This window comes from Papio anubis, unplaced genomic scaffold, assembly GCF_008728515.1.
Source record: "Papio anubis isolate 15944 unplaced genomic scaffold, Panubis1.0 scaffold1232, whole genome shotgun sequence".
NCBI lineage: Eukaryota > Metazoa > Chordata > Mammalia > Primates > Cercopithecidae > Papio > Papio anubis.
Window position 1 is genome coordinate 1 of NW_022161173.1, and position 21,673 is coordinate 21,673.

The following is a 21,673-nucleotide window of genomic DNA, read 5'->3' on the forward strand; positions in this document are numbered from 1 at the left end:
CCTGGGGCTCTCCCGGAGGCCAGGGCTCCTGGGGAGACTCATCGACTCAGACACAGTCCAACACTCTGTGGACCTGCTGTCCTCTGACCTAGGCAGAGTTTTCCTTAGGACAAAGGAGGCCTGAGATGGCTGAATGCTAGAGAAGCCAGGGGCTCTTGCCTGGGGTCTCTCTAAGGCCAGCATAGTCCTCTCCCTCTAATCCCAGGGGCTTGGTTTTCCCTCCCAGGTGGCACTTTGGGTCCGGCCCATCAGCGTGGCAGAGCTGGAGGAAGGAGCTACCCTTATCGCCCATAAAGTGGATGAGCAGGTATGCAGGGCCCTGCAGCAGGAGCTACAGTACAGAGGTCTGCTCAGATGGCTCAACTCACCTGGTGAGGGCAGAAAGGGCCCCTGTGGCTTGCAGCACCATCCTTCCTCTACTCACTGAACTCTTGGCTGTGCTATTGATGACACCACCTAGGAAGCTGGGGGCCCTTCTTCCAGGAAGCCTTCCTAGATTGATCCAAGGACAACTGGGAGCTTCCCTAGCCTGGGTGGGTCCTGATCCTTTACCTTTCATATGCCCATTGCTTGACTTTCCCACCCTAATATGCCTACTACCCACAGAGCACATATGTATACGGTCAAGAGCTAAAACTCGCCTCTAGGGTGTTCACATGTGGCAAAATCCTTGGCTCTCTGTTTGCAATCTTGGTCCTCATGTCACCAGGATGAGGAAGGTGGGCACACAAGGCAATAAGTGTTTATCAAGTACCAGCAGCATGCTGGGTACTGTGCTAGAAACTGAGAAACTGTGGTGAACAGAAAAGACCCTGTTCTGTCTCCATTACCTTAAGTCTAGTGTGGAGAGATAAGGCATTCATCAAAGAATTGCATCACAAACAAACATGAGTTTGCAGCTAACAAGGGCTGCAAAGAAATGCTTAGTGGCATGAGAGTAGGTAAGAGGGGATAAGACGTAAGCCTGGAGGTCAAGGAGGGCTTCCTTAAGAAACTGGGCTTGACACTTTGGGAGGCCAAGGAGGCTGGATCACAAGGTCAAGAGATCAAGACCATCCTGACCAACATGGTGAAACCCAATCTCTACTAAAAATACAAAAAATTAGCTGGGCGTGGTGGCACGTGCCTGTAGTCCCAGCTACTCGGGAAGCTGAGGCAGGATAATCGCTTAAACCCAGGAGGTGGAGGTTGCAGTGAGCCGAGATCTCGTCATTGTACTCCAACCTGGGCGACAGAGTGGGACTCTGTCTCGAAAAAAAAAAGAAAAAGAAAAAGAAAAACTGTGCTTGAGCTAAAAACATAAAGGGTGAAGAAGAGGTCATTAGTAGCGTGCATGAACGGAGTAATGTTGACCTGAGGGGCTTGCATGTGCAAAGGGCCTGTGGCAAGAGGGACTGGGATGCAATTGGGTAGCTGAGAAAAGGCCAGTGTGGCTCAAGGAGGAGGGAAAGGGGCAAGAGGTGTAAATGGGCTGGGCCAAACCACATACCCTGTAGACCATGGCCAGGATGTTTGTTTGGGTAGGCAGTTGAGGACTCGTGCTGGGATGCACACAGGCACAGTGGTGGGGGCAACAGGGGCGGGCTTGGTGCCCAGGTAGGAGCATCGTGGTGGTAGGCTGTGCTAATGGCTCAGAGAAGTTGGGTGGCACGGCACAATGCAGAGAAAGGCACACGGGAGCACCTGAGGCGCCTGGGCTCAGGTCCCACGGGCTGGACTCATGAAGTCCTGGGCCCAGGATAAGCAAACCAGAGGCGGATGGCACACTTCCAATAAGCTGCTTGCCTCTGGGCTCCCCAGGGCAAGGGGCCCACTCAAGCCTTTTTTCAGCAGTGATGGTAGAACTGTGGGCACAGTAGAGCCATGGGTAGCGCGTCCTCATTTCTTTTCCCATACTCCTTCTTGGAAAAGGGTGGGCTTCCTCAAAGACCTTGGGGAAAGCAGGGGATGACTGGGCAGACCCTGTCTAAATGGGTCAGGCTCAGCTGGAGCAGAATGAATGCACATAAACAGTGGTTTGAGGACTTCTACCATTTGCCAGCTGTGCAGACTTGGGCGGGGGGGGGGGGGGGGGGGGGGGGGGGCGGGGTTGCTTCCAGGAGCTTCAGTTGCCTCATGTGTAAGTGGAGACAGACGTCATGATGCTTTCTTTAGAGGGTCTTTGTAGGCTAATGTATGCACTTGCTTACCCAGTGCTTGGCACGTTGGAAGAATTTCATAGATGTCATTTATCAACGTCTGTTAGAGACTGAAATTCCCCAGGGCTGCTGGATTGGCCCAGGAGAGGAGCCATAGAGTTCAGGAGGAGAAACCTCCTTCCAGGCAAAGCCACTCTGCTTGTCCAACTTGTCCCGAAGACATCAGGTCCTTGGGGTTGGGACAATGCTGACTCTCTTTCTGCTACTCCTGGCTCCTAGCCTGCTTGGGGGCTGATAAATATTAACTGGTGCTGATGGAAATGCTCCCTGTCAAGAGGACAGCCCATTGTGTGCCCACACATGGCAAACACTGGTTCCTTTCTATCCCTGCTCATTATTGGAGGCCGGGGAGGGCTCCCTCTCTGGGTCTGGCGTAATCCAGCCAAGATATGCCTCCACCTCCGAGGAGGCCTCCGAGCTGGACGGTTCTAACAGGGCTGCTCCTTTGTCAGCTGGAGGTGCAGAGAGTCTTGTCTGGGTTGATACTGAAGGAGGGCTCTCCATGCAAACTTCCTGTGGGCTTCTGGCCCGAAGCTCCTTCTGTCCCCAGTGGGTTCAAAGATTGGCTTGCACCAGGGACCCAGCCCAGCCCTTCTAATGGAGGACTGCAGTTTAGGAGCAGTCATAACTACCAGGCTGGGACCCTCCTAATAGCAAATGGACATGGACCCCCCTTACCCTTGACCCCAGGGGGACCTGACCAGTCCCCCCACCTCCCAACCTTCACCCGACTCCAGTGGCTCTGCTTAATGCCCCAGCCCCCTGGCCCACAGGGAGGCTCGGGGGTCCAGTCCTCATCAGCTTCACTGATGGGGCCAGCTGGCCAGTGGAAGCTCTATCATTCCTCCTAAGGCCTTGAGACCCAATGGGCAAGTGGGTGTATTTGGGAGCTGAGCCAGGACATGTGCATCCTGAGTGGGGAGAGGTAGACTGGAAATGCAGTAACCCACTGGGCTGGGCCACCATGAGGGGTCCTAGGACAGCCTTCTTTAGTCTACGCATTGTTCTCCTGGGGACACTTCAAATGAGGGAGATTGTGGCAACGAGGCTTGGCAGAAGGGGACATTCCCATGGACTCCGAGGGGTCCTCTGGGATAGGAGCCCAGGGTGCTTGGATTCTGGGGAAGCTGGAATTCAGATTTGGATTTTTTTTTTTTCTTTTTTCTCGAGATGGAGTCTCGCTCTGTCCCCCAGGCTGGTGTGCAGTGGTACGATCTTGGCTCACTGCGACCTCTGCCTCCTGGGTTCAAGCGATTCTCCTGCCTCAGCCTCCCATGTAGCTGGGATTACAGTCGCGTGCCACCATGCCCAGCTATTTTTTCTAATTTTAGTAGAGACGGGGTTTCGCTATGGTGACCAGGCTGGTCTCGAACTCCTGACCTCAAGTGATCCAGCCGCCTTGGCCTCCTAAACTATTGGGATTATAGGCGTGCACCACCTCGCCCAGCTGGTTTGGATTTTTTAATGGGGATAGTCCAGGTGCCTTGGAAGGCCTGTGATTCCAGGGCCCCATTTGATTCCATTAGTAGTCACAATGCCTTCTTTAGAGGTCCCTGTGGTTAACGTGGGCACAGTGCATAACACAGTGCCCGGCACGTGTCTACATTGGGGTTAATAAATGTGAATGTATCTCAAGGGCTGCAATGGGATGAACAGATTTGAGGTAAAGCCTGGCCCTTGAACCTTCCTGCTCCCTCTTCCTGTGTCAGAGCGCTCAGGACGGTTCCCAAATGGACACCTCAGTGTGTGTGTGTGTGTGTGTGTGTGTGTGTGTGTGTGTGTGTGTGTGTTCCTGGAAGTATGGTAGGAGCTCCATGTCTTAGGAGCTCCTGAGGTGAGATCAGACCCTAACGCGTAAACACAGGAAGTGGGAAGCACCAGGTGGGCCTGGTTTAATGTACCTCTGGGGCCCGAGAGGAGCCAGGGACAGCCTGAGAGGCTGGTGGGGCCCCAGCATTCCAGGTGGGGGAAAAAACTACAGACCAAACAGCCAGTTCCTCCGTCCCCCATCCCTCCCAAAGCCTGCAGCCCGTGGGCCCTCCTCCTAGCTCTCCCAGGCTGCGTTTGTCTGCAGGATTTAAGTCAACGGACCATGTGTATAATCCCATCATTAGCATTTTATCTGCTGGAAGTCCAACTGCCATCCCCCTCTGCTCCCGGGGTGCTGTGGAGCCAGGTAAGGGCCCCCACCAGGCCCAACTGTGGGGCCTCAGCCAGGGGGCAGGGGTGAGAGTGGGAAGGGAAAGGGGAGTGAAGGCAGAAGGGCCATCAGGGGACATCGGGCCAGACAGTGCGACTCCTGGGATGGAAAGGAGAAATGTAGGCAAGAGGAGCCCTGGGCTCCGGAGAGAACAGGGGAGGCTGACACAGCCGGGACCCCTTGAACAGAGCACCCAGGCTCTCAGCCTGCATGTCATCGCGGCATGGGCAGGTTGAAACTCTCCCTGGGCCTCTGCTTCCTCATCAGAAGACAGGAGAAGAGGAAAGCTGCCCCCCACCCTGAGAGCTGTCGAGAGGATTAAAGGAGATAATATAAGGGGGGTGCTGCAGCCATGCAACTGGGAGGCTGTTGGGAAAGATAAATAAAGTATAAGGTGACAGATGTCAGCCCGAGCCTGGGAGTGCTGTGGGAGCAGCTGTCTTTAGCCCACCTGCCTGCCTGGGGGGCGACAGCGAGGGGGGAAACTCCCTGCACACCGACCATCTGGACGCTTCTTGGCCTTGTTGCCCTGAAGAGCTGAGCTGGTGGAGAGTGGCTGGCGGAGGGGGTTGGGATTCTTTACCTCTCCCCGATTAGCCACCCCGCTGTGTCCCCAGCCCCTCCCAGCCCCAGGCAGCCACTAAAGTACTATCCATCTCCATATTGCCCATTCTGGGCATTTAATGTGAATGGAATCATGTAGTATGTGGTCCTAATTTTTTTTTTTTTTGAATACACAGTCTGGCTCTGTCACCCAGGCTGGAGTGCAGTGGCGCTATCTCGGCTCACTGCAACCTCTGCCTCCCGGGTTCTAGTGAGTCTTCTGTCTCAGCCTCCCGAGTAGCTGGGATTACAGGTGTGTGCCACCATGTCTGGCTAATTTTGTATTTTTAGTAGAGATGCGTTTCATCATGTTGGCCAGGCTGGTCTCAAACTCCTGACTTCAAGTAATCCCCCCGCCTTGGCCTCCCAAAGTGCTGGGATTACAGGCGTGAGCCACTGTGCCCAACTGGTCCTAATGTTTTTGAAGTTCGAGTTCATTCACATTATACATTATAGCTCCTACCAGAACTTCATTCCTTTTTTTTTTTTTTTTAAGAGATGGGGGTCTCACTTTGTCACTGCCACCTTGAATTCCTGGGCTCAAAGAATCCTCCCACCTCAGCCTCCTGAGTAGCTGGGACTATAGGCACATGCCACAATGCCCAGTCGATTTTTAATTTTTAGTAGAGATGGGATCTGGCCATCTTGCCCAGGCTGGTCTCAAACCCCTGGGCTCAAGCAATTCTCCTGCCTTGGCCTCCCAAAGTGTTGGGATTGCAGGTGTGAGCCACTGTATCCAGTCACCTGAACTTCACTCCTTTTGCTGAATAATGTCGGAGGTATGGATTCACTGTGTTTTGTTTATCTTTTCATCCGTTGATAGGCATGTGGGTTGTTCCTTTTTGGCTGCTATGCACAATCCTCTAGGTTGCAAGGATCCTTACACTCAGTGTCTGGATGGATACAACGAAGGGTGCTTGTTAACATGCAGATTTATGGGCCCATTTCCCCCCAGATTCTGACTCTGTGCGTGTGGGAAGTGCCTGAGAATCTGCATTTTATAAGCTCCCTGGGTGACTCTGGGGAAGGTATCTGCAGACCCTTTGAGAGACACAGCCCTAGTATATTCTTGATTATACATGCTCCCCATCCTAAGCCTCCAGGTCTCAGAATCCTATAACAAGGTGGGGATCTGACCAGGACATCGGCCAGGTGTGGCTGTGTCCTAAGCAGCCAGCTGGGCATGAAGCTAAGCTTTATGAGCTCAGCAGGGTCAACTTTGGCCTTCTCCATCCAGCCTGAAGGGTATCCCAAGGATACCCTTCCTGGGATCAACGTTGCCTTTATTGAGGACTCCCAGGATGGTATGTTTACAACTAGAAACATGACCAGCGGCAAATTCTCCTTTAAAAACAACAACAACAAAAACAAAACAAACAAAACAAAAACAGAACAGCCTTACAAGGGTGCTGTCCACCTAGAATCAGGTTTTGTTCTGGTTTGTTTTTACCTGTAAGAATGAAGGGGCTGTGGCCTGGCCCTCTGGGCTGCAGATAAAGCCAGAGCCAGATTCTCTGCTGAGGCTTCCTGACTAGGATGGGGGTGTTGATATAATATGATTTCTTCTCTCAAGGCTACAGCCCTGTTGGTCCTCCTGACTTCTAACCGGGAAAAACTTGAGGCCCAGAGAAGTGTTGGAGCTTCCTAAAAGTCACACAGCAATGTCAAACTGAGCCTCATTGGTGGCACCCCCTCCCTCAGGTTTTGCCATTAGCCTTGGAGGCTGCAGGAGGAATGATCTAAGTCAGTGGTTCTCAACCAGGGCGATTTTGCCCCCAGGAACACTTGGCAGTGTCACAGCCAGGGAAGGGTGCGACTGGCATCTAGTGGGTAGCGGCCAGGGATGCTGCTCAACATTCTACAATGCACAGAACTGCCCCCACAGCAAAGAATGATCCAGCCCAAAATGTCAACAGTGCCAAGCCTGAGAAGGCCTGGTCCGTGCTCAGCCATTTGGGGGCCAGAAAGAATCCTGTTAAAACTGCAAAGCTGATAAATGCAGCTGCAGCTCGGTAGTGTGACATGCTATGTGCAAAGTATTTCTCACCTAGGAGATGCTTGGGATGAGCCTGGTCCCCTGATGGGGACGCAGCTTATGGATGAGACCTCCTCTCCCTGGCCTGGGGCCCCACTTCCCTACGGGATCTTGAGTTTCCAGGCTCAAAGACTCCGACTCCATCTGGAACTCTGGAAAGGTCAAAATCTGCACTGAACTAAGAGCAGGGCTGGGAGAGGAGGCCATGGAGGTGGAGTCTCAAGCCAGAGCCTCTGCTGAGTTGGAAGCCTGGAGCTGCAGCGGCAGATGGGCTTGGAGGGGCAGAGCTCTGGCATGAAGCTACCCGCCTCCCATGTGAGCAAAGTTCCCATTGAAACCTCCCAGAGACAGGTGCCCCGTGTGTGGCGAGCATGAGAATGCATTCCCCGGGAGGCCGTGAGAGAGAATGCCCACGCTCAGCCCACCTGCTTAAGGCTGGGGGAGGGGCTGGCTGAAGCCCCACCTGGGGTGTGGCAACACTCAGCTCCCTATGGCAGGTGAGCCTGCCTTGGATGTCGTATTAGTTTGCAAGCTGCTGTAGCAAAGTGCCACACACTGGGTGGCTTCAACCACAGCTACCTACTGTCTCACAGTTCTGGAGGCGGAAGTCCATAGCCCATCATACGGCAGCAGGGAAGGGTTTGCTCCAGGCCTCTCTCCTTGGCTTTATAGTTATTTATTTATTTTATTATTTATTTATGGAACACAGTCTCACTCCATGACCCAGGCTGGAGTGCCGTGCTTGCTCGATCTCAGCTGCACTGCAACCTCTGCACTCCTGGGTTCAGCGGTCTCATGCCTCAGCCTCCCAAGTAGCTGGGACTACAGGCGCCCGCCATCACGCCCAGCTAATTCTTGTACTTTTAGTAGAGATGGGATTTTGTCATGTTGGCCAGGCTGCTCTTGAACTCCTGACCTCAGGTGATCCACCCACCTCGGCCTCCCAAAGTTCTGGGATTACAGGCGTAAGCCACCGTGCCTGGCTCCCCTTGGCTTTAGATGAGCATCTTCTCCCTGTGTCTCTTCCTAGCGGCTTCCCTCTATGCAGATCTGTGCCCAAATTTCCCCTTTTATAACGACGCTTGTCATGGTGGATAAAGGGCCCACCCTACTCAATATGACCTCATCCTTCCTCAACTGATTACACCTGCAACAACCCCATTTCCAAATAAGGTCACATTCTAAGGCACTGGGCATTAGGACTTCACAACATGAAATCTGGTGGGGGGCACAGTTCCACCTGTGACAAGCAGGTGTTCCCCCCAGCCAGGCAGCTGTTTGTCCACTGGTGCACTTGGAGAGGCATGGTGGGCAGCCTGGGTTCTGAGACCCATAGCTCTGAATCTGCCCAGCTCTGCACTTGGCAGTACAGCTTTAGGTAATTTACTTAACGCAACCGATTCCTCATCTCCAGGCAAGCGATAATAGGAGTGTCCTCTCTTTTTTTATTTGTTTGTTTTTGTTTTTTTGAGCCGGGGGAGTCTGGCTCTGTCCCTTGAGCTGGAGTGCATTTGGCGCAATCTTGCAGCTCACTGCAACTTCTGCATCTCAGGTTTAGAGTTCTCTTGCCTCAGCCTCCCCAAGTAGCTGGGACTACAGGAGGCGTGCCACCATGCCGACTAGTACATATTTTAGTAGAGATGGGATTTTGCCATGTTGGCCAGGCTGGTCTCGGACTCCTGACCTCAAGTGATACACCCACTTCAGCCTCCCAAAGTTCTGGGATTACAGGCATGAGCCACCACATCTGGCAAGAGTGCCCACTCTTAAGCTGTCAGGAAAAACACACGCCAAGCCATTGGCACCATGCCTGGCGCAATCACCACTCCCCATAAATGGCAGCTTTATTCAGCACACGTCCCTTGGACATCTGCTGTGTGCCAACTAGGGGAATCTTTAGAGGGAGGCTCAGAGGATGTAGAGGAGCCTCCCCGAGTAGGGACTGCATGTGCTCATGGGGGTGGGGGGTGCCTGGGTGGGTGAGGTACTCGTGTGCTGGCCTCTGTGGATGCAAAAATCAGTTCTTGGGTCTGTGCAGTGCAGATCCCTGGCATGCAGGATGGAAGGTGAAGCTCCAGCCCTCTCTTCCCGACCCTGTGTTTCTCAAGAAACCCCAGTGATCTGAGCTGAGGACCAGTGCCACAGCCTGCCCATCGCTTCTTTGCCTTACTCATGTAATTGTCCAAAATTCTCTCTCCATTCCACATCTCTCATTCTTTAGGACTCAATGCTAGTGCCACCTCTTCCAGGAAGTCTTCCTCTAGGGGTGGGATTAGGTGCCTCCCTGTACTCCCACACTTTCCTGGTTATTGAAATGATCCTTGAGTGTCGGAAGGCAGGAAACCTGGGCTCCCTTGCACTCACAGAGGCAACCTTGGCTCCTTAAAGTGTGTTGACCTGGCCACCTGAACTTGCCCGTGCTGGTCTCCCTGGCAGCTCAGAGCACCTGTCCCCACCCCTCCCCAGCTCAGCTCCAGCTCACCTGGTGGAGGGGCACAAGGGCTCCAGTGTGTGCTAGAGGGGACGGGAATAGGGTGATGCTCTTGAGGGTGGGGCGGGGGTTGGAGCCCAGACAGATGGAACCCAGACAAAGCCCTCTTTAAGTGGGGATTGTGGCAGCTGTGCTGACAGTGTACTACAGGAGCCTGGTTAGCTAAAGGAACCAAATGCCCAGGATGCCGTGAACTTGGTAGTGTCTGGAGGTTGTCTGAAGGTCACGGGTGGGATGGGCATTGGTGCATGCCACTCACCCTCCCTAGCACTGAAATCCCCTCTCCCAGGGGGTGCTCCTCAGGCCACTGGTCCTGCCTGTGTCCACAGGACCGCTGGCATTGAGATAAGAGTGGGAACAGCTGGCTGGGTTCTGGTTGCGTCCCATAGGAACCTGTACTGGGGAACCCGGAGCCAGGTTTTACCTTCAGTCGGGTCTGACACTAGAGCAGGGCTCATGCTGCTAGCTTTGGAGCCTGGGATAGGGTCCAGATCCTGGAAGAGGCTCACTGTGACCACCTAGCTTTTGGCCAGCTGGCAGGGAGCCTGAGTGAGTGGCCTCATTCTTTTCCCCGCAGAAGCCCCTGGTCCATCCTATCTAGAGCCCTCTCCTGTAGCTGGCTGACCTGGAATCCCATCTGATTGGGAAAGAGTTCCACATGAGGCTGCCAGGGTCGGGCCTCCTGGAGAGCCGCCTCCCTCTCCTCCTCCACTGAGAATCCCAGAAGGGGCCTTGCCGGATACCTGATGGTGATAGGTTAGTTTCGATGCAATGAGCACAGGTATGAGCCTACGCTAGGAGTCCAGGTGGGGAAGGAAGGGGGTTTGACCCAGGAGGGCACCATTAGAGATATACTTGGGGAGTCTGGTGGGAGCCCCAGGGCTGTCATCCTCCTGGGACTGGGTGTCCTAAATCCGCGAGCTCGATCTGGGTGGACCCAGAGGGACCTACGAGGACCTCCTGGATCCACAGAGCCCGGCTGTGCTCACAGCTCTGCTGCCTGCTGCCCCTCACCACTTCTCCCTCATGCCACCCCTCATGCCTTGTCTGTTCCCAAGCCCTTTTTGGGACTGTCACCAGCCGTGGCTCCCCTGCTGACCCAGGAAGGGAGCATAGCCCCTGTCTCCGCTTCCATGGGGCACTGCTATAACAGCCCACCCTCCTCAGTGCCCTGCCCACTGTTAGGACTCGGTTTAGCTCCTTGGACAGTATCTTATCCCTACGGTTGAATTAGGTCAGGGCTACTGTCTGTGGGTGTTGGGGCTTCCTGGAATTACAGGAACTACTGAGGAATAGGGTGGGAACTCCCCTACCTATCCCACCCCACAAGGCCCCCCGTGGGAGTAGGGGTGGAAGGTGTGTGCATAAGAGGTGGTTTAGGAGGGTAGGCAGAGTGCCAGCCAGGACCCAGACTGCCAGGCCCCAGTCCTGGCTCTGCCATTTCCTAGCAACATGACTTTGTGCCTCAACTTCCGCATCTGAGAATCATCATCGTGATGACTCAAGTTGAAGGGTTCAGTCACGATGATCACGGTGATTCTGTGCTGGGAGGAGGGGGCTGGGAATGAAGGCTGCCTATGCCCTACCTCCCTCGCCCCTTCCCACTCCCACTGAAAGAGGGGACCCATGAGACTCCCATGCTGGCTGAGGCTGCCGTCATGTACTCCATTCAGTACCCATGGCCCCAGGGAGCGTCCTCCCTTCTCATAAAGAGCACAGTGGTGGCTCGTTTTCCCCTGGCTGGCACGAGCCAGGACCCCAGGGAGCCCAGGCACCCCCAGGCACAGAGCAGCATTTAGAGGCGCCAGCTGCTTCTCAGGGGGCACCTCCACGGTGTAGTGGTTGGGGGTGGTGCATGAGAAGGACAGGGACTATGGTCCAATGGGACCTCAGGCAGGTGCAGGGCCCGTGGACATCCCAGTGACCTTCTCCACAGTGAGGGTGGGGTTGTGGGCCTCGACTTGATGGCAGAGTCATGGGTGCGGGAAGGAGGTGGCCATTCTCAGTCTCCACCCCTGCCCTCTTAACAGACCCTTGAACAAAGACTGGCCCAGGCTGTGGGGCACATGCCCGGCCCTGCCCAAAGCTTACGTCCCACCGTTGTTCAGGTCTTTAGCCTACAGGTGGATCACGCTGCTGTCCCATCTGACAGAGGAGACGGAGGCTCAGGCAGGTTACACCCAGGCCCGACTGCCAATAAGAGGTCACAAGGGCCTCAGCGCCTGCCCTGATTCTCCTCTGCTGCCCCTGCTCCCCTCATCCTAAATCCTCAAACTCAAGCCCTCCCACGCATCTTTGAATGTCTCCTGTTATTTCCACCTTGGGAGTCTGGCATTGACTCTGTCCCCACGCCTACCCTAGACTAGGGCCCCCAGCAAGGATGCAGCCTCCTTCCTCTGCATCTCTGCACAGAGCTCGGGACGAGGCTCAGCACACACCAAAGGCACAGGGGCAGAGGCGGGGTCAGAGTGGAAAATGCGTCCCTCAGTCACCTTTGGAGGAGGGGAAGAACCCAGCCAGGACCCTTCTGTGTCTCAACACACATGCCAGGAGGTGTGCACACGTGCATACACACACACACAGTGCTGCCACTCCTACTGTACCCTGCAGGGAGGGGAGCCCCAGCTGGGATTGGCCCACCCATGCCCTGTCCTGGCTGCCAGCCCAAGCCCCTCTGCCTCCCTTCCACTCCCAGCTCAGGCTCAAAGCTGCAAAGGGCCACTGGTGCAGTTCCCTCACCCTCTCTGATGCTTGGCGGGCTCCCAAGCCCAGTGTGCTGACCTCGCCCCTCACCCCAGCTGCCACCACGGGCTCTTTGCCCTGCCCAGGGGATACTGCCTGGTGGGGCAGGCAGAACGGCTAATAGGAGGTGAATAGGAGTCAGTGGACTTTGAACTCAGAGCCTGGTTGGCACCCTGGGTCTCCCCTTGCTGATGTGTGATGACCTGGGGGGTGTGACTCCTTTGGACCCTGATTTCCTCATCTGTAAGGTGGGAGTCATAGCTGGCCTTAGCCTAGGGTCATGGCTGGGGTTAAAAGAGACTGTGTGAGGCCAGGCACGGTGGCTCATGCCTATAATCCCAGCACTTTGGAAGGCCAAGGCGGGTGGATCACTTGAGGTCAGGAGTTTGAGACCAGCCTGGCCAACATGGAGAAACCCCATCTCTACTAAAAATACAGGTGGCATGAGCCTGTAGTCCCAGGTACTCGGGAGGCTGTGGCAGGAGAATCGCTGAACCCAGGAGGTGGAGGTTACAGTGAGCCGAGATCACGCCACTGCACTCCAGCCTAGACAACAGACTCCATCTTAAAAATAAATAAATAAATAAAAGACACTGTATGTGTGGGTGCTTGCAACAGGTCCTGACGCAAAATGAACCCTGACAGATGCTCTCCATTCTGCTGTTGCTCCTCTTTGGCAGAGGCAGCCTGGGGGTTGGTGCAGTGAGGGGCAGGCCCCCAGGGTCTGGGCTTGTGATTGTAACCTGGGCATCACCTGTGTGTGCTCTGCTCCCCTGGGGCTGCGGCCTTGCAAGGGTAATTGCTTGTTGTCAGGAAGGTGTCCCCTTTGGGCATCCAAGGCCAGGTGATGGCGAGCCTGACCCGACATAGGAAAGCTGAAGAGGACAGGAATGGGTTGTGGCTCTGAGACCTACCTCCAGTGGGACCTGGGACCTGGACTCCGGCCTCTGGCCCCTCCCATCCCTTGCCCACGTCCTGGGCTAGGGTCAGAGCCCAGACGGGCTTTGTTGACTCTGATTGACAAAGGGGTTAACTTTGTTAATCCCTGAGGGTTGACCTCATGGGGACCCGGGGATCCCAGGTGACCGTGGGCCTCTCTCCAGGGACCTTTGCAGATGGTGGTTCTCATGGACCCAATGGAGGATCCCGATGACATCCTGCGAGCACATCGCTCCCGGGAGAAGTCCTACCTGTTCGACGTGGCCTTTGACTTCACTGCCACCCAGGTGAGGGAGGGCCTGGGCTGGAGGCATGCAGGAGCCCCTCCCTACCCTTAGCCCCACTCAGGAGGGGCCCTCCAGGGTCCCTGCCTTTGAACCTCAGCCTCCACTCCACTTGCTCACCCTCTGTTCCTTGAACCCTCCCCAGTCAGGAAGGTTCTCATGCACACAAGGCCCACACACCCGCCTCTTGCACGGATGCACTGGCGTTGGCACTCAGACACCACCCTACACAGTACACCTCGCTTGGCTCCTACCGAGCTGGAAAAGGAGCTTAAAGGCCATCTGGTGCGAGGACAGGGACAGAGGGTGGGTGCGGCGAAGCTGACACCCTCCTCGGGGACCCCCATCTTGCCCATCTGCGGGATGCTTCCAGGAACAGATGTGATGCATCCTCAGGGCTGGGGGCCAGGAGGCAGCTGTGCAGGGAGGCGTCTCAGGTGTCCTGGGCTCTCTTTCAGCCTGGCGTCCTCCACCGTGAATGTAAGCAGAGACATTCCCTCCCCCACCCCCCCCCCCACCCCTACTCACCTTGGGGCTGGGGCTCCAGGGACAGAAACCTCTCCTATCAGAGGTCAGGACGAGCCAGTGGGTGCCTGTGCTGTGCCCCGCCTGTGTCCCAGCCCCTGACAGGCTTCCTTCCTCACAGGAGATGGTGTATCAGGCCACCACCAAGAGCCTCATTGAAGGCGTCATCTCAGGCTACAATGCCACTGTCTTTGCCTATGGCCCCATAGGTGAGGGGAAAGCCCAGACTGTGGGCGAGGACTGCAATGCTCCTGTAATCCCCGTCACCCTCCAACTAGTCTGACCCCAGCTGGGGCAGGAATCAAGGATGTTGTCGCTCCAAATCTCACCCAGGGCCCTCTAGCCCCAGAAGCCCCATCCCGAGCCAGGGGCATCATCCGCCCTGCTCCCCACCACCTCCCTGGCCATCTGAGAGGGCCCAGCCTTGAGGACAAACCCCGGCTTCCAGGAGTGCCTGCCCAGCAAGGCCTCCCTCCCGACTCCACCCTGGTCACCCTCCACCTTGTTCTGCCCCAGGCTGTGGGAAAACCTACACCATGCTGGGCACAGACCAGGAGCCCGGCATTTACGTTCGGACCCTCAGCCTCTTCCGTGCCATCAAGAGACCAGCAACGACATGGAGTATGAGGTCTCCATGTCCTACCTGGAGGTGAGTCCCCTGGCCCAGGCTCATATGGGGCTGGCCCACCTCCCTGGGGCTAGTCACTGGGCAGCTTCCCAGGGTGCTCATCACTGCTGCCCTCCCACATGCCTATTGTGAGCTCCACTTTACAAACATTGCAGGCTCATCAGGGAGGTTAGGCAACTAGACTAATGTCACACAGTAAGCGAGGGGGTGGGGATTCACAAAACTCCGGACCCTGCAGCTTCTGTGTGCTGAGCTCACACACCTACATCCTCCCACGAGGCCCCATTCCTTAGAGCAGACCCTGTCTGCCCTGCCAGGCTGCCTCCAGCCACTCTGTGTATGTGGGTACAGTGAAAACTGAACATACACATACAGGCTGCAACTTATGGGTCTTTACCACCCAGCCACAGCCTCCTGGTGCTTTACCCATTCCAGGCATATCATGAACGGTGATGGGATATCAGGGGCTGGGGAAACACACGGAGTCCAGAAGAGGTGGGAGGCTGGACTTCGTCTGGCTCCTCCAGGAGCTGATAATCTCCTGGGTGACATCTTAAGAAGGCAGTGAGGCAGAGCACCAGCAGCTGCTGGCCAACAAGGTGTTGATTCAGCCAGCAAGACTCGCTTTATGGTGGGGCACTTGAGAAAGCTTAGGGGTTACTGAATGAACAGGGCTCCTCACCGGGTGGGGGAAGGGGGTTCTGGTCATTGGTCAGGTCCCCATGCAACTAGGTCAATGTCACACAGTAAGTGAGGGGGGGGGATTCAAACTCAGGGTGCTGTCCGGTGCACGCTGTCTGGAAAGGAGTGATCCTTGGTTTTGAAGCCTCCTGTAACCATGGCTCCAGCAGCCCGATGTTTCCTGTGGATGCTGAAGCCCTTGACCCCATAGGAAAGAAAGGGCCTTTCCTTTCCGCCCAGTCAGGGCTCTTCTGAGAGGAGCCTGGGCTCAGGAAGTGTGAACTCTTGTCCCTTTCTTGCACGAAAGGAAAAGGGACTCGGCCTTGACCTTGATCTCCTGCCCTTAGTCTCCCTTCCCCCATCCCTCCCCCACCTGTCCCATCAGATCTACAATGAGATGATCCGGGACCTGCTGAACCCCTCCCTGGGCTACCTGGAGCTGCACGGGAGGACTCCAAGGGGGTGATCCAGGTGGCCGGCATCACCGAAGTCTCCACCATCAATGCCAAGGAGGCGAGTTTTGTATGGCCAGCCAGGAGCCACTGAGAGGAAGCTCACCGCCTGAGGGGCAGGAGGGGCAGGGACTGAAGCCAGGGAGCTGCTGCCCACTCAGCTGAGGCTGGGACAGACAGGCAGAACCCTAAGTGGCAGCAAGGAGGGACTCACACCTGCCCCAATGCCTCCCACCACGCTGACCCTGGGAGGGTAACCAGGCAACACTGCCTCTCCATTTACCCAGAGACCCTGTCCTCCAGAGAGCCGAGCTCACCCCAGACCTCTCGGCGCATGGAGCCCAGCCCATTCCAGCCTGCCCTTTCCCAACCGCTCAGAAGTAGGACCCTCCCTGCCAGCCCCCTCGGGCTCCTCTGTGCTGGAGCATCTCCAGCAGTCGCTAAGAGCTGCCTCTCCTCCCTCCCACCCAGATCATGCAGCTGCTGATGAAGGGAAACCGGCAGAGGACCCAGGAGCCCACGGCCGCCAACCAGACATCCTCCCGCTCCCACGCGGTGCTGCAGGTGGCCGTGCGCCAGCGCAGCCGGGTCAAGAACATCTTGCAGGAGGTGCGGCAGGGCCGCCTGTTCATGATCGACCTGGCTGGCTCGGAGCGTGCCTCCCAGGTGAGGCTGGGACCTGGGCTGGGCAGAGGAGGGAGGGCTGACCCAGGGAGGAGCGGAGGGCAGGGACGGTGACTCCCATGCGAGGCCAGCACCACAGGAACAGGGGAGAAAGATTGGGAGGTAGGGACAGGGACGCTGGCATCTCAGCTTCCTAGGAGTTGGAGCGGGGAGGATGTCACAGTGAGGTGGCGGGAATGAGTGGAGACCCCTGGGTTAAGGAAGTGAGGAACGTCCCAGAGGAGCAGGGTGGGGGGAAATGGGGTAGGGCATCGCAGGAAGAGCCAAGGGGCTCTTGTGGGAAGGGGAAGGAGGATGGGGGTTTCTCCAGGGAAGGAGACTGGCTGCCCTAGGAGAGAGATCCGGGAAGACAATGAATGGGCCCAAAGGAGTAGTTGGAGGCAGAGAGAGACAAGTATCCCCTGACTGGGGGGGACTTGGGACATCCTGGGAGAGGACCCAGCCAGTCACATCACGAAGAGGAGAAGGTGCCCGTCACCCATTTCTGGCAGCATCCTTGTCCCCTCTCATGAAGCTTGGCTTCGTGGCAGCATCCTTGTCCCCTCCCATGAAGCCCTGCTTGCTGGGCTCTGCAGCCTTGGTGGCAGCACCACCCCGCTGGTGTAGGTCTGGGCTCCCTCGTGCAGGCAATCTTGGGGATTTTATGGTCACCTGAGCAATGAGGCTGGGTGATGTCACCATTGCTGGCACTGGAACAAATGCAAGGGGAATGATAGCACCAGAAAGAATGAACAGTCTTTCGTGTTTGAACATGTGGGGTCGGATCTGAACAGGGCAGTTTCAAGAAACTCACCCTTCCCATCCAGTAAAGCCTAGGGGGCTTCCTGGAAGGCATACAGAGGAGAGGCCTGGGAGGAGAGTGCCCTTCAGCCACTGGAGCCAGCTGGTCCTGGCTTCGCCAGGCTGGGCAGAGCCACCTCCTACGGGGAGCTGCAGGAAGGGCCTCCTCGGCTTTGACATGCTCCTGCAGGCCCAAGAAAAGGAGAGGAACCTGCCCTCTGCCACCATGCACATTCTGCATGCATGTGCATGTACTTCCCTCCCTGCTCCCTGGAGCACCCTCTGGAGTGCCTGTGGTCCTGCTGGCTCCCAACTGAGCTGCCTGGAAAGCAACCTCGCTGCCATCATCCATGGCACTGAGCCCTCCTCAGAAGCTGTCAGCCCATCACTCTTGTTCAGAGGCCTCCGGGTCTCTTAACCTTCTCCGATGCCCTCAATGGCCTTGGCGGGAGGGGCTGACCTACAAGGTCCTTGGGGTTTGTACCCATGATCCCGCAAGGTCACGTAGTGGGGTGGCTGGGGAGAAACCCAGTCCCCTGCCTCATCAGGCCACACTTGTGCCCTTTGCTCGCCCCCTAAATACAGAATCGTGGGCAGCGCATGAAGGAGGGGGCCCACATCAACTGCTCACTGCTGGCACTGGGCAGCTGCGTAGCCACAGGTGACAGGGAGTGGCAACAAGTACATCAACTATCGCGACAGCAAGCTCACCCGACTCCTGAAGGTACCAGCCACAGCTGGGCCTGGGCACTGGGCACCGAGGGTGAGGCTGCCAGATTGAACAAATGAAAATACAGGGCACCCAGCTAAATTCCAACTTCAGGATACACAGCAAAATTTATTTTAGTGTAAATATGTCCCATGCAATATTTGGGATATTCTTATACTAAAACAAATTAGTTGTGTATCTGAAATTCAAATTGAACTGGGTATCCCATATTTTATCTGGCAACCCTAACCAAACGGGAAGGGAGGCAACAGGGAAGGAAGGGCATGTATTACCCCCACAGGGCTGTGGTCAGAGGCAAAGTAAGATTTGGGGGTGCAGGTGGGCAGTCAGCCTCATGGCCCCACAGGTCTGCTGTTTGGGGGTGGCCTCTCCTTTGCAGAAATGCGGGGTGTCCCTTGGCCGGAGTACTCTTGGCAGCATCACTGAGCGTCCACTCCTGGCTGGACTCTTGAATTCAGTACTTCACTGTGTTAGCTCCTTCGATCTTGTCAACAACTCTATGAGTGTGAGGGATTACATTTGCAGATGAGCAAACTGAGGCACAACACAGTTAGGTAATGTTCCTAAGGGCTCACACTAGTAAGTGCTGGAAGTAGGATCCAGTCAGAGGCCTCCCTGGTCTAATATCAGAGTCACCGCTTACTTAACATTGCCATCAGCTGCCGTCATGACTGCACCTAGAAGCCGGGGAGGTGGGGACAACTGCAAAAGGACTGTACCCTTAAAAAGCAAGGAAGACCCGGCGCGGTGGCTCACGCCTGGAATCCCAGCACTTTGGGCGGCCAAGGCAGGTGGATCACCTGAAGTCAGGAGTTCAAGACCAGCCTGGCCACCATGGTGAAACCCCATCTCTACTAAAAATACAAAAATTAGCCAGGCGTGGTGGCAGGCGCCTATAGTCCCAGCTACTCGGGAGGCTGAGGCACAAGAATTGCTTGGATCTGGGAGGTGGAGGTTGCAGTGAGCCGAGATTGCACCACTGCACTCCAGCCTGGGTGACAGATCGAGACCCTGTCTCAAAAAAAAAAAAAAAAATGAACTAAAGAGGTGAAGGAGCTTTTTTAAGTTTACACAGCTGATAATTGCTGGAGCAGGGCTTTCTTCCTCCCAAGCCTCACACCATATGACGCTCAGCAGCCGGGTCCCTTGAGTGTAAAGAGAGAGAGATTGCACTTGCCAGGGAGGGCATTGTGAACAGCCTGGCAGGAGGAAGGCCTGGGGAGGCAGTTCCCACTGACCACAGCCACCTCCCATCCAGGACTCTCTGGGAGGAAACAGCCGCACAGTGATGATCGCTCACATCAGTCCTGCGAGTAGTGCCTTCGAGGAGTCCCGGAACACCCTGACCTACACCGGCCGGGCCAAGAACATCAAGACTAGGGTGAGGGCCCCTGGACTGTCCACCAGGACACAGCTTCCTGGGCTGAGATTCAAGCCCCTGGGCTGATCCCTGCCACCCCACCCCACTCTCTGGAACCAGCCACTGCTGCACTGGCCTCATTCCCTAGTTGATTGTCACCTGTACACTTTCCCTGCACCTCCAAACCCTGCTCCTCTGCCTGGAAGCTGAGAGCTCCTAAGGGTCCCCGCTTCCTCCAGTCCCAGGACTGTGCTCCCCCTGCCTCACCCCCTCTTCTCTCACCTTCCTCGTCTTCAGATGCTCATTTAGACCTTTGCATTTCTAAAGCACCTCTTCATGATGGTCATCACAGGAGGCAAGCTTCACCTTGCTCTCAGCCCTTTCACACGCTACCTCCTTTGATCCTCAGAAAACAGCAGTGTTACTGCTGTTCCCATGTACAGATTAGGACAGCAAGGTTTAAGGAAGTTAAGTGACTTCCCAGCTGGTCAGTGATGGCGCTGAGGATGGAAACTAGATCTGCCCAGTTTCCAAGTCCGTGTCCTTACATGTCTGTAAGCATGTCGGAACCCTTGCCATCCTCTTAGAAATCCATTTCTGCCTGTTCGTGTGCAGAGGAGTGGGAATGGATACATGTATGATAGCATGCAGGGAACATTCTCCCAACACCTAACACTTGCCAGTTGCTGTCCTAAGGGCTTTAAGTTTTATTCCAACCCCTCAATGGGGGACGGGAGACACATTCTTGAAACAACTCATTGATGGTTCAGAATATTACTAATAGCAGGTAAATGATGCCAATGGTAGGTGCTGGGGCAAGACAGGAACAGGAGGTGGGGGTGGGCTGTTGGGGTCCAGTGGAACTCTCTGGAGACTGTAAGTGGGACCCTGAAGGCTGAGAAAACATTCCAGAAGGGTAGGAGCAGGGAGGGCACAGGTTCCAAAGGCAGGAAGGGGATAGCATCTGTGGTGGGCATGGGGAGAGCAGGACAGGTCTTCGACTGGAGCGAGATGTTCATGCAGGATCGGTGAGCCCAGAGAAAAACAGAGAGATGGGGGTGGCCCTTCAACAATGGGTGGAGGAATGAGGACGTTCCCTCATTCCTTCAGGAAGCTACTGAAGGTTGATGAGTTCTAGCAGCGACTGTGACAAGAGGTTGCGGAAGTGGAGGAAAGGAGACCATTACTATCACCTAGAAAGACTGGGAGAGGCAGGGGGAAGAAAGGCAGCCCCTGCAGGTAGGCCTTGGTGAGTGCACGGAGGCAGGGCCTGGCACCTGGGGTGACTGCATCCCCTCCGCTCCCTACATGTTCCCTCAGGTGAAGCAGAACCTGCTGAACGTCTCCTACCACATCGCCCAGTACACCAGCATCATCGCTGACCTGCGGGGTGAGATCCAGCGACTCAAGTGCAAGATTGATGAGCAGACTGGGCGGGGCCAGGCCCGGGGCTGGCAGGATCGGGGTGACATCCGCCACATCCAAGGTGCACCTGTGGGTCTATGTGAGTGGCAGCCCCCTCCAGGCGGCCTCACGTTGCTCTGGGATCAGGCCGTGTTGTGTTCAAATCCAGAATCGGGCTCTTTCTGGCTAGGTGGTTGGGCTAGGCACTCACCAGCTCTGAGCCTCCTAGCATTTGACTGTTAAATGGGGTTGTGATCTCTGCTTCAGACAGTTGCCAGAGATCACAACGCCATTTTACAACCCACTTTGGAAGAGTAGGTGGGATCCCACAAGGGAGAGGCATGTGAGCAATGAGTTAGTTGTGCAGGGCACACACTACGGCCTCTGGCGTAGGACTGCGAGGTCATGCCTGCACCACCGGAATGGGCTCTGTTTCCTTATAGACCTGCATATTTGCTGTGATGGTTTTCCAACAGACAGTAAAGCTTCTTTTTAAAAAAATAATTACTAATATAAAGAGAGAGGCAGACAGTGAAGTTTTGTGTGTGTGTGTGTGTGTGGGTTTTTTTGTTTTTTTTTTTTTTTTGAGACGGAGTCTCGCTCTGTTGCCTAGGCTGGAGTGCAGTGGCGTGCTGTAGGCTCACTGCAACCTCTGAATCCCGGGTTCAAGCGATTCTCCTACCTCAGCCCCCCAAGTAGCTCAGATTACAGGTGCCCGCCACCACGCCTGGGTAATTTTTGTATTTTTAGTAGAGACAGGGTTTCGCCATATTGGCCAGGCTGGTCTCGAACTCCCAACTTCAGGTGATCTGCCCGCCTGGGCCTCCTCCCAAAGCGCTGGGATTACAGGTGTGAGCCACTGCACCTGGCCACAGACAGTAAAGTTTCTAAGGGCACCCCTTTTTATTGTTGGCACAGAGGTGCTGTAAGGGTTAGC

The 21,673-nt window shown here is 55.6% G+C and overlaps 1 protein-coding gene across 1 annotated transcript; it reads left to right on the forward strand.

Annotated features, from left to right (window-relative positions):
• Positions 1-205: 205 nt before the first annotated feature.
• KIF19 (kinesin family member 19) lies at positions 206-21,277 on the forward strand (the record flags this gene model as incomplete). The annotated part of the gene is given in 13 exon segments (XM_031661277.1): positions 206-307; positions 13,385-13,495; positions 14,139-14,226; positions 14,534-14,614; positions 14,617-14,666; positions 15,712-15,768; positions 15,771-15,839; positions 16,250-16,512; positions 17,433-17,493; positions 17,828-17,911; positions 17,913-17,966; positions 19,231-19,353; positions 20,653-21,277. Coding segments are annotated over 13 exon segments (1,470 nt in total), but the record flags the coding sequence as incomplete, so codon positions are not given.
• Between the last annotated feature and the right edge of the window lie 396 nt (positions 21,278-21,673).